Source organism: Pestalotiopsis fici (assembly GCF_000516985.1).
Source record: "Pestalotiopsis fici W106-1 unplaced genomic scaffold PFICI_Scf_14, whole genome shotgun sequence".
Classification (NCBI taxonomy): domain Eukaryota; kingdom Fungi; phylum Ascomycota; class Sordariomycetes; order Amphisphaeriales; family Sporocadaceae; genus Pestalotiopsis; species Pestalotiopsis fici.
Genome location: NW_006917104.1, coordinates 671,693 through 683,344, shown reverse-complemented (window position 1 = coordinate 683,344; position 11,652 = coordinate 671,693). Strand labels below are relative to the sequence as shown.

At 48.6% G+C, this 11,652-nt stretch overlaps 5 protein-coding genes across 5 annotated transcripts; 3 read left to right on the top strand and 2 right to left on the bottom strand.

The window, feature by feature from the left end:
* Positions 1-899: 899 nt before the first annotated feature.
* PFICI_15047 (uncharacterized protein) lies at positions 900-1,791 on the bottom strand (the record flags this gene model as incomplete). Its single annotated transcript, XM_007843628.1, has 3 exons — positions 900-1,205; positions 1,282-1,365; positions 1,417-1,791. The coding sequence occupies 3 exons, from the start codon at positions 1,789-1,791 to the stop codon at positions 900-902; spliced, it is 765 nt and encodes a 254-aa protein (XP_007841819.1).
* A 493-nt stretch (positions 1,792-2,284) lies between these two features.
* PFICI_15046 (uncharacterized protein) lies at positions 2,285-4,267 on the top strand (the record flags this gene model as incomplete). Its single annotated transcript, XM_007843627.1, has 7 exons — positions 2,285-2,629; positions 2,695-2,770; positions 2,828-3,114; positions 3,165-3,386; positions 3,445-3,742; positions 3,801-3,878; positions 3,942-4,267. The coding sequence occupies 7 exons, from the start codon at positions 2,285-2,287 to the stop codon at positions 4,265-4,267; spliced, it is 1,632 nt and encodes a 543-aa protein (XP_007841818.1).
* A 591-nt stretch (positions 4,268-4,858) lies between these two features.
* Positions 4,859-5,956, bottom strand: PFICI_15045 (uncharacterized protein; the record flags this gene model as incomplete). The annotated part of the gene is made up of 2 exons (XM_007843626.1): positions 4,859-5,437; positions 5,501-5,956. The coding sequence occupies 2 exons, from the start codon at positions 5,954-5,956 to the stop codon at positions 4,859-4,861; spliced, it is 1,035 nt and encodes a 344-aa protein (XP_007841817.1).
* An 822-nt stretch (positions 5,957-6,778) lies between these two features.
* Positions 6,779-7,180, top strand: PFICI_15044 (uncharacterized protein; the record flags this gene model as incomplete). The annotated part of the gene is made up of 1 exon (XM_007843625.1): positions 6,779-7,180. The coding sequence occupies one exon, from the start codon at positions 6,779-6,781 to the stop codon at positions 7,178-7,180; it is 402 nt and encodes a 133-aa protein (XP_007841816.1).
* Positions 7,181-9,503: 2,323 nt separating this feature from the next.
* On the top strand, positions 9,504-10,505 carry PFICI_15043 (uncharacterized protein; the record flags this gene model as incomplete). The annotated part of the gene is made up of 1 exon (XM_007843624.1): positions 9,504-10,505. One exon carries the CDS (start codon positions 9,504-9,506, stop codon positions 10,503-10,505), a length of 1,002 nt encoding a protein of 333 aa, XP_007841815.1.
* Positions 10,506-11,652: the final 1,147 nt, after the last annotated feature.

Sequence of the window (11,652 nt, the reverse complement as noted above, 5' to 3'; positions counted from 1 at the left end):
AAAAAAAAAGGCCTGATCAAAGGGAACTCGTTGAACAATTTACCTGCTGTTCCGTCCGACTTCGTTCCATTTCTCCATACTATGGCATCCTTGGCGAAGCAGTTCACCCATTCAGCACTACTCTCGCGTGCATCGGAGGTCTTGAACAAAATGTTGAGAAGGTCGCGGACTTCCCTCGAAACGAGCGCAGGGTCGTATTGATAATCGAGGAAAGTCATGTCGAGGGAATCGGGTACACGGGGTAATCGTGTGATATTCGCGTTGGGTGCGGGGTGGTTGGTGGATCGATACGTAGTCAAAGCTCAGAGGCCAGAAGAAAGGCGATATAAGTATCTAGGCAATCGAGATAAGGTGTGTTGGTCTACTCTGTGCGGAGTTGAGCTCCACAGCCAGCTTCGGACTTTGAGAGCGAGGCTCGAGGCTGCAATGGGAATTGTGCTTATCCTTACTGAAGGCATGAGTACTACATTGCTAGGTCTAGAGAAATTCTGAACTATTATTGGACAGGGAACTTGGACGAGAAATCGACGAAGGCTGCTGACTGACTTTGCGCATCTCAGTATGTCCCCTCACTCCTAAAATCCACTCATCTCTCCCCCCCAACCAACCGTACCCGCCCATCAAGCTCGTCAGGCATGTGTTCACAATTCATAGGAGGTCTAGAATCTAGCTGACTATTGACGATGAGGGCTCGTTACGTGCCTTGTACCTTGAAGAGTCCTGTTATACAACGGATGAGTCATAGGTTCCTCCCATGCTACGAAACAACGATAGAGCAACACTCCTAGAGGCCAATAAACAACTGATCGGGCATTCTATGACAGCTTGACTAAGTCACCAAAAATAGCGCATCTAATTCATGTCTCTGTTTGGTCAAGCTATCTAAACACCTCCAGGGGTCAAGTACTCCGAGTTGGCTCCTTTTCGGAGCACCAGTCGAGCACTCGGCCAAAGATTCTCAATCCGTCATTTTGCAGTTCAAAGAGGGCGTACAGATCGTCCACCTGTCCTTGAGTCAATTCCCCAGTATATGCTCCATCATCGGCATCTAGAATACCCCGGGCAACTTCTCTGGTCATTTCGGGGTGGCCTTGGAAAGAAATGATTTTGTCGTCCTTTGACAGCAACACCTCACGATCCTCTGCGAGCTCAATAAAGTTTGGGGCGATTTTGTCAATTTGACGCTTGTGAAACTTGTGAAGAGACTACCCAGCAGTGGTCAATTGTGTACGATCTTTATTACGCTCTCACCACTTAGAGCATTGGGAGCAGCTGACTTACAAATTCTCTGGATTGCTCTCCACTCTTTGACTTGCCGAAGAACTCAATCCCGTTGTCCGTGAATTTCAAACTGTTCACGCCAACCTAATTGCTGTAAGCAGCTTCTCAACGCACAACGTGGGATTGATGACTTACGCAGTCCCCCTGGGAATTGAAACGGATTGTTCCACCCAAGGCACGGCAGATGGCCTGATGACCCCAGCAGATGCCCATAAGCTTCGTGCTCGATGATTGTGAAACAGTTCTAATGAAGTCAAAGGTGTTCTCCACCCATGGCTCTACCTCTGGAAGAGTCAGGTTCACCGTTCCTCCTGTTAAGATTATAAGGTCGAAACCATCGATATCTGGGAAAACGCCATTCGTGATGGGGAAGAAGGTCTCGATCGCGGCACCAGGTACAATTGATTTGATAGTATTCGAAAAGGAGTCGATCATGAGTTGTCCCCATGTGGCCGGCGTATCGTAGTTGCGCACTATGGCGATCTTCAATGTCGGGGTTTTGGATACCATGGCTTTAGAAGCTTTGAAGAAAAAAAAAAAGCTATGTCGGAACAAGACCAGCTGAATTGACAGCGAAAACGGGCATTTCTGTTTACCAAGAAATAAATGCAAACTATATCTTCCCATGGCGTAGGAATTAACATGGCTAGGATTCAGACTCGGACTTTGCTCAAATCAGACTTACACGATGCGGGTGGAGTAGCCACGATAAGCCTGGCCCAACCCCTGCTTCGCGTGCTGCTATGTTCTATAGAGTATAGGCTATGACCATCACGAGTACTCTAGAGACTAGGTCTGGGCGATAGCGCAGTCGGGGTTTCAGTCCGATGGGTCCTTATCATTGAGAGTATGGACACCATCAACAGGGGGCTCTAGTGGGCGCAAGATTAAGCGACAGCAAACTATTCACTAGCGACCGCATACACCTCGGCGAAAAAGCAGCACCTAAGGCGATTCGCTTTGACATGGAATATATACATGCGTAGCTCTTCCTTTGGGCATAATGTTTCATGATAACGGATATGAAGACATGTTCCTGCTAGACCACCCACTGGTCCTTCGAATACTTCCAAACGCTTTGCAGCTTTCACGAATTTATGCCGATATGGGTGTCCCTGGGGAACATACCGATGCCAAAGTGGAGCTCTCTCGAGTGCCGACTACAGCTTCACAGCAACACGGGACCGTCCTCGGAGAAGAAGTCTTGGACGATGCTAACCTCTACCTGCATACTTATGAACACGTCTATGGCGACTACACCGAAGCTGAAGCGACAAAGGTGCTTCGTCGCATCGACTGGAGGCTTATGCCCATCTTTATGATTACGCTGACGTTTGCTGGTGTTGATGTGCGCGATTCTCCCCTACCCATGAGGTTTGTGACGGCGGTACAAGAATGTTTACATCTTTCTAGAAAATCATTATCTCCAATGCTGCCCTTTATGGAATGAGTACAGATACGGGCCTTCACGGGCAGCAATACAGCTGGGGTCGGTTCCATTGACATTCTCGGCCCCAGGTACACCTTGCTAACTCACATTTTACAGTGGTCTCTATATTCTATTTCGGGTATATTGCCGCGGCCTATCCTGCCAACCTGATACTGCAAAGGTTCCCAGTTGGCCGATGTTTGGCCTTGGCTTGTATAGGCTGGGGTGGCGCAGTTGCACTTGTAGCCGCTGCCCCGAACTTCGGAGTCCTCATGTTTATCAGGTTCTTGATGGGCACTACTGAAAGCTTCGTGTTTCCCGCCATGACCATCATGGTCGGCATGTGGTATACGAAGAAAGAACAGCCACTCAGGAGCGCGATAACATATACCTCCTTTTCCACAGTAAGTTCGAGTATCACCGCGCCTCTTAACATCGCTCATGCATGCTACAGCTCGTTTCTGGCACTGTGTCGTATGGAATTGGAAACTCTAATACTGGAATTGCATCGTGGAGACTGTTGATGGTCGTGCTTGGAGGCGCCACTATAACCTGGGGAGTTATCATGTTCTTCATTATCCCCAACTCGCCGAACGAAGAAGACTTCATGAAGGGTAAAGAAAAGTTCATCGCTTTGGACCGAACCAAGAATAACATGACTGGCGTGGAGAATAAAGTAGGGATAGTGGCCCTTGCTCTATTATGATAGCAGCGTTCTGACAACATGATTGCAGGAATTCAAATGGTACCAAGTCAAGGAGGCGTTTATGGACTACAAAACTTATCTTTTATTCTTCTTTTTCTTATTCATGAACGTACCCACTGGGGGTCTCTCAGCATTCGCGGCACAGATCATCTCAGGTCTAGGCATGTCGCCACTGGAGACTGTCCTCCTCACGATGCCCTGCTCGATCTTCCAAACGGTTGCAGGTCTGGTGGTGGCCTATCCCCAGAGGTGGCTCAAGAACAAGAGATGTATTTCTAGTGCGCTTTGCTGTCTTGTTCCTCTAGCCTGCTCAGTTATTATCCGCAGTACGTTATCCGGCAAGCACGCAATTTTTACGTACATGGTTAACTTTTTCTTTGGCAGGACTTCCTTCATCTGCCGTCACTGGCAAACTTCTGGCATATTACTTCTTCTACTTCTTCTGGGGGCCATACGCCACAGGTAAATTATCACTTCCCCACATGCAGGCTGAGGTTTGCAACGTCTAACAGAATTTTATTCCAGTTCTTTCGCTACCAATGTCCAATATTTCGGGACATACAAAGAAGCTCACCGTGACGGCCACAATTTTCGTCGCCTACTGCTGCGGCCTCATTATCGGGCCGCAGGTGTTCCTGACAAGTGAGGCCCCCGCCTACGCCACCGGATACAACGTCATTATGATTTGCGAGATTCTCGCCATTGTTTGTCTTTTGGCGTATGCGGGTGGATGTGAGATTGAGAATAGGCTAAGGGATAAGAGAGAAGGTACTAATCCTTCCACGACTGTCAGTGAAATGCTAGAAGACAAGACCGATTATGAGAAGCAAGGGTTTAGATATGTTTATTAGACGGAATTTGAATCTGTTATATTTCAAAGTCATGGTACAGTGGTTCCAGGTCAGTGAGAATAACTGGGGAGAATGTGCACAATTAAACTTATCAAGCCTTCGAATAACAAGCACAGCCAAAGTGACATGTTCTAAGGTGGAATTGAATGGCACACGGCCTAATAGATTGATTATAACTGGAAGAATCGGATGACATCGTCAAAACAAATGAACGTACTACGCATCTGATCCACGGTACTCGACGATAACCGTCTGAGGGAGATCCCTGATTCAATTCACAGACAATCAGCAGCTATCGCAATAGGTGCAAGCAATCGCTTGCCAGGCAAATTTCGAGAGTTTGTCGGCGCACATGGATTCGCTTGACGCGAGGTGAGGATTTGCATCTCATTACTAGCCATTGAATCTGTAGAGCACGGTCCATAATTCAAAATTCATGTATTTCCACAGCTTGAATTCCTGATGAGTATGGATACACAGCTACCGCGCCACAATCATTTCCACCATGCAATAATATCTCGACATCTTGTCGGCCAGTTGTATATGCGCTTGACACATCAATTTTGTAGGTTGCCGATCGTTGGTATTATACTATATTTTTACGACGAGGCGTCCTTCATAAGCATGGGCAGCGGCTCTCTGGGGAATATCCTCACCCTCCTCTAGGGAGAGTAAAGTAAGATGACTCAGGATACGGTACTGAGCAACGGCCTCAAGCATGTTCTTAACCTCCTTGACGCTAGAGTGGAGAGTTCCCTTGACCACAATTTCCCGAAACACTAAATTGAAAGCATCGAACTTGAAGCCAAGCTCTGGGAGCCCAAGCACAACACAAACTCCTCTCGGCTGCAGTCGGTGTAAAGTCCAGTCGCTCGCAGGAACGTCATCAGTACATACAACCGCACCGTGCAGACCAATACCGCCAGTGAAGTCGTTAATGAGCGCAGTAGCCCTGGGATCTTCATATCCTACAATCAAGTCTGGCTTCAGGTGAACCGGTACATCAGCAGCAAGTTTGAGTCCCACGTCACGATTATCAATGGCTAGAACTCGGTAGCCCAGGGCTTTGGCAAACTGCACTCCGAGGACGCCAAGACCGCCGATACCGACGACAGCAAGTGCCTGACCTTTCTGCAACCCAACCTCTTTGATGGCGTTCCACACGGTAGCCTGCTTGAGACTTAGCAGATCTTCACACTCGAATGAGGGTTGTCATATCCAGAGTTAACTTACACCGGCGCACATCAGTGGTGCTGCTTGCTCAAAAGAGAGATCATCTGGCAGGGCCACCAACGCATTGTGCGAAGCCAACATGTACTCGGCGAAGCCACCATCAGCCTTGACAATGCCGCTCATTGTCTTGTTCTCGCAATAACGAGGATCAAGAGTTCCATAGGACAAGAGTCTCCATTTGCAGCCCGGACACTCACTGCAAGGCTTCTTAAAGTTCAGGACGCCAACTCGGGTGCCAACGGCCCAGTCGTCAGGAACGTTGGGCCCCAGTGAGGCGATCACTCCAGCTGGCTCATGAGATCCGGTAAACGGTAGTTGAGTCCCATAGGCACCCTCGTACACCTGATAGTCTGTGTGACAAAATCCTGCAGCATGAACACGAACGAGCAATTCGCCTGGGCCAGGGACTGGTACTGGCACGTTGTGCTGGAGCTGATAATTCTCCTTGTACTGCATTGTTCACTGGGGTCAGAACCTATCTTATTCGGCATGACCCTCCCCGCACTGCCATTGGGAACTGGACTCACATTGATCAGCCGGAGCGCTTTCATTCGCGTTGGGATTGAGTCTGATTGCTTCATGGTTGACCTGTTGCCTCAAAACGATTTCTGGTTCATGTACACCTAGCTCACGTATGGGATGAGTGAATTGCAGTTCGTACTGTGTTAGCAAAGGAAACTTCAGTTGCTCTCATGGTGCATGACTTTGAGCTTGACAAGCATGCATCGACGCCAGTCAAGGGCTCTGTTAGAATACTTCATTAGTCATGGAGTGAGGAGTGGAACTGTCCGAAACTGCTCAAGACTCTGAACCGACCCACCCTAATGCTTAAGCTAGGCTCGTGTCGGTCTTACAGTCCGACACTTGTGATTGGTTCGCGTGAGCAAATCAAGTATAACAATCATTAGCAAATAAGGTATAGTAAAAGTCAAAACCTACAGGCCTTGCTCGTCGGAGCCTAGAGCCGACGTCAACAATATCAGCTATTCCTATAACAGCTTCCATATTGATTATCCACTCTTGATTCCTACTAGGCAGTTGGTACTCGTCCGTATATCTGCTTAAAAATCAAAAATATTCAGTGTTGTACCAATCGTCTATTAAAACACTCTTCAGGCTCGCTCAACTTACCCTCCGGACGTAATATCTACCAAGCGACACAGCTTCACTTGACCACAAAGGCTCGTGTGTTTCTCAATCAAACGCACGCTCCCCACTTTTCCACAGTCATTACTTTTTGTCCTTTGCCATATAAAAGAAAAGAAAAGAAACGACACTATGGCCCCCAACCTCAAGACTGTTGCCACCGCCGAGTACGATGCCGTCATCATGGCCGCCGGCAAATACGTCGAGGCTCTCCGCATCGGCAGCAGCAAGGCCGTTGAGGAGGCATTCCACAAGGATGCTGTCATGTACGGCTTCATCAGTCCCCCCAAGCCCGACATGCTGGCTGGTTCCATCAGCAACCTGTACACCTTTGTTGATCAAAACGGGGCTGCTTCCGACATTACCACAAGGCTCGATGTCTTGTCCATGACACAGACAACTGCTGTTGTCCGCATAGACATGGAGAAGGATGCCGCCGGCGCCGACTACACCGACTTCCTGACCCTGATCAAAATCAATGGCACGTGGACTATCATCGCCAAGGTATTTCACAAGTACGATACAGCAAACTAGCCTCAGAGGTGTCTGGTAAATACGCCGCCAAAAGATACCATGACTGCATCTAAATGTTGCGAGCATGCACTATGATAGAAGAACAAACATGTGTCGGCGCTCAGGAAGACACACTACGGGACAGAGGCCATGGGCCCAGACGTCAAAGTCAATCACTGCTGTTAGCTGCCAGCAGGTGTTAATAGTATCAGGGTCTTGGTAGAGCACCAGGATTATGGATCGTCTGGATCGTCAGGATGCAGGTGAGGATTGCTTTTACGAGAACGATCCTCGGCAGCATCAGTGAAGAATGAATGTTTTACAGATACTTTGCAGTCATGTACAGTCATTACCTTAGTGATTACTCCAAGTGTATATCTCACTCCTAGATGAAGCAATTAATACCCTTTGGCGACTACAATGGTGAACCAATGTAAGGTCATTTCGAGTTAATTTGATTCAGTTGTTGCTCAGTAGTATCCTCTCAGCCAGCATATCTTGTTAGCATGAACCTACACGCATTCCTATTTAACGCAGTCCCCAAGTCAGCGGCCGATGCCAATTCTCAAGAAATGGGATCCAACCCGATTTCGCAACCCTTTAGAAGGTAATACAAGATCGAGGAAGGGTAGAAAGGATATTTGAGCTAATCCTACTCGTCTACAAAGGAGATATGGTAAAGAGCTGTCTTTTATCCCCGAGCGGGTGATCTGCGGTGGCCACTCATACGTTAGCGCATTAAAAGGCATAACAATTATTCGTCCGATTAAGTTTCACTTTAATATATTATCAGATTAACCATTGCATAATAAAATCTAAGGTACGTACACGTCTGTCAAGTTGTCTCTTTCTTGGCTGACTTGATTCAAATAGTGGGTCAACATGGTGGATCGCTCGTCCGACATACCGAAGAAAACGTGCAAAAAAGGTGGATGAAGTGAGCATGAAATCAACATGCTTGAGAGTATATATGAATCAGTTGCTTCTGTCCTTTGGCTAATTCAATTGCCTACTATTTCGAATCACTACATAGGCTTGGTTGTACAGCTCATGGTGGCTTTATCTTTGGTACTAAACACGTCTTCCAATCTAAAAGCAAAGACCGACCAGAATAGGGGCTGCTTTGTGGGCAAGAAAATGGTCATGATTAGAAATAATGCACAGTTTAAATTGAGAATTTAGCGATACGAAAGATCGAGATTGTTGCTCTTGGCTAAAGTAGCTTAGCTAGACGAATGAATTGGTAGCGCTCAAGATCAATTATATTCCGTCAATGCATTTGAGATGTCGGCAGAACAAGTCACCTTTTCGATCGAACCATGCGGAACAATGGTCTTGGATTTTGACATTGGCACTTGTACATTGAAGCCTCTCCGTCTCCGTCCATCAGAATTGGCCAGCGCCGTGGCTACGTGGTGTCTGCCTTGGGTCAGACTATACACTCCGTCAACGCCAAAGAGACTGCACAAGATTGAATAGGCCCGTCGTTGGATAGAACTGCCAAACATTCATTACTCTCATTCTTCTCGTCGCTTCACAGGCCGATACGAAGCTTGTGAAATTGAATGCAACTAGTTGACAAGGCCTCTTCCGTCAGAACCAGAATCAAGTCCGCACGATGCACGTTCCTTTGCTCTCTGGCTCGACTCATCTCTGTGATGATCGTTCCGGCATGTTTTCCTTTGCCAAGAACAACTTGTGTATCCATCTCACTCCTTCAATAGTCATAAGATCGTGCGCGGCATAGCCAAATCCATGCAATGCCATTGGCTGCCTCATCGCTCTCACGCTTACCACATACAATGCCGGAGTTGATAAGAGCTCATATGCACTTGCTGAGGTCAGACTGAGGCGTGACTGTGCCGTTGAGACTATGCCGCCAAGTAGATAGAACCAACTGTATGCAATCCTTGCGATTAACCTGCCAATATGGGTGCCGACTTTTACGCGAATCTCACCATTTTATACATCATGATCCGAAATCCGGGACCGATTGCTTCCTGCGTTGAAAAAAAAAAAAAAAAAAAACGTGGCTCCTACCTTGTAAGGGTGGCACAGCACAAGAGACCCCAGATTCGAAAGCACCTAAACCAGCGACGCCCAGCGGCGTGCAGACATCCCTGACCTTGACCCCCCTCCCGTTCCCCGCGCCCCAAATAACGCGTCACTCCAGGGCTAATGCCGCTCACCTGGGTTTGTTGGCATAATCCTAAGAACAGGTTACATGTAAGTTGTAAATATCCCACTGGATGGGATTCAACCGAAAAGTGACTTCTGATCCCTCTCTTTATATGAATCAACATAATCAGCGAGTCAGCGCCTCCTTTGGTAAATATTGGCCGTTATGGCATCTGCTGCTAGGAGTAATCCTAGTAATGCCACTGGGATGGGCGAGCCCTTGGATTTAGGCAATAACATCTTCCTTTACCGGCCCGCATCGGCCTCAGTCTCCCCTTTGAACGATCGCGAAGAAGACATCACACCAGCCCCTACGCTCGTCATCATTTGCACATGGCTCGGCGGCGCCTCCACACCGCGTGTTCACAAATATGTCGCCGGCTACCGGGCGCGTTATCCGCAGACTTACATCCTGCTCCTCCGCACTGTCTTTGCTGACCTTGCCTTCCGCTCATTTACAGCCCTGCGCGCACGGCTGCGGCCCGCCCGGGCCGCAATTGTAGATATTTTGCAAAAGACTGCCGCAAGTAGCAGCGGCCGGGACGTCCTATTACACGTCTTTTCGCACGGAGGGTGCAATACGGCACTGCAGCTCATGGCGTCAGATCCTGACGATGACGAGGATGACTCCGACGCTACAACCGGCGCAATTGCACTTGTGCGTGCCCGCCTCGGCCTCGTCGTCTTCGACTCGTGCCCCGGCGACGCCTCGTTTGCGCACGCGTACCAAGCGGCGCTGATCTCGCTCCCCGCCAACCGGCCGCTCGTCCGCGCTCTCGGTGCACCTCTTGTTGGCGGCACCGTCGCCGTGATCCACGCTCTGCAAAGCGCAGGCGCTATGCGCTCTGTCCACGACTTGCGCCGTGACCTGCTGAACCCCGCTGCCTTCGGCCCCGCCCCCGCCCGGCTTTACCTTTACTCTCGCGGTGACGCCGTGGTGGCCGCTGCCGATGTCCTTGCCCACGCCGACGAGACACGGCGGGGACTGGGCTGCCGAGTCGGCATAGTCGGTTTCGAGAAGGCGGAGCACTGCGCGCTAATCCTCGAGGATAAGGAGAAATATTGGAAAGCGGTGCAAGAGGCGTGGGAGGCGTGGGAGGAGTCCGAGATGATCCAACACGTGGGGAAGGATGTCGGCGAAAGCGGGGAATTAAAAGCGATGCTATAACTTCTTCATATTTTGCGCCTTTAGTTTTAACAAGGCGCAGGCTCAACAGATTTATTTCGGTGGCCTTGGCTGATCCCCGGTGGTCTCCAACATTTTATTTCGCTGTCGTTATGTGCTCAAGCACATCCTGGTGTATGGGATCCGTGATCCACTATGTGACACATGTATGAGGTTGGTCTGCGTGCCGCTTCTTAATCCGATGTCACTGGGGCCTTGGCAAATGTGGATGTGTTTATAAAATCCTTCCTGCTTATGCAGTTGGTTCGATGTTGAAGACTATATGACGCGTCAGCCCGGAATAATCGCAGAGACCCTTGCTCAGTATTTGTGGTCGAATTTGCAGTTGTTCTTGAACTCTTTATCTTAGCGACTTCAATTAGACAAATAGCCGCAGTGGCGGAGCATTGAGTCAAGACTCGTTCTGCAAAGATCCTTGCCTCAACAAGGCCACAGGCTGACAGAGCAAAAGACGGGATTTCTCTCTTATAACACAAAGACTTGTCAGAGTATTCAAGCTTAGTCCCCAAGATTAGGCTACTATTATCTATTGGTTGGCCATTATTATGGCAGTAACCACAACGGTGATCGGATTAATTTAATTGGTTAGCCCCCCCAGCACAATTGTTAGCCCGACTGGTGCGCATAGTCAGATAGATAAGCTATTGAGCTCCATTATGGATTACAGCTCTCCAGCTTACAATTACAACACACCTGCTCGCGTCATGGTAGCAGATCCAACTTGCCAAGTCCCGTAGATTGGTACAATCATATCATGATTCAGAAAGAAGGAACTTTTTTATTAGTCATATGCCTTCATTCGATGCGCTCCCTACAAGCATGGATCCAGCTTTCTACGCCCCAATCACGCAGCAAACTGCATCATCGAGCGGCACAGAAGATGGATTCAGGCTTGAAATAGCACATGGCTATTCATTCCTAATTATTTCATGTACTTGATCACATATCACCCCTGTCACCAACTCTCACCCCTGCTTTCTCCCTTAAGGGTGTTGGCAACGGCGATTGTGTTAGAACTTGCGATTAGGAAAGCTGCAATAGTCCCCACAAGCGTGGCATGAAGAGAGCACTCAAAGTGTATTATAGACAGAGTGAGCTTGGAGTTGGGCTTTGATTATGGAGTCTCCAT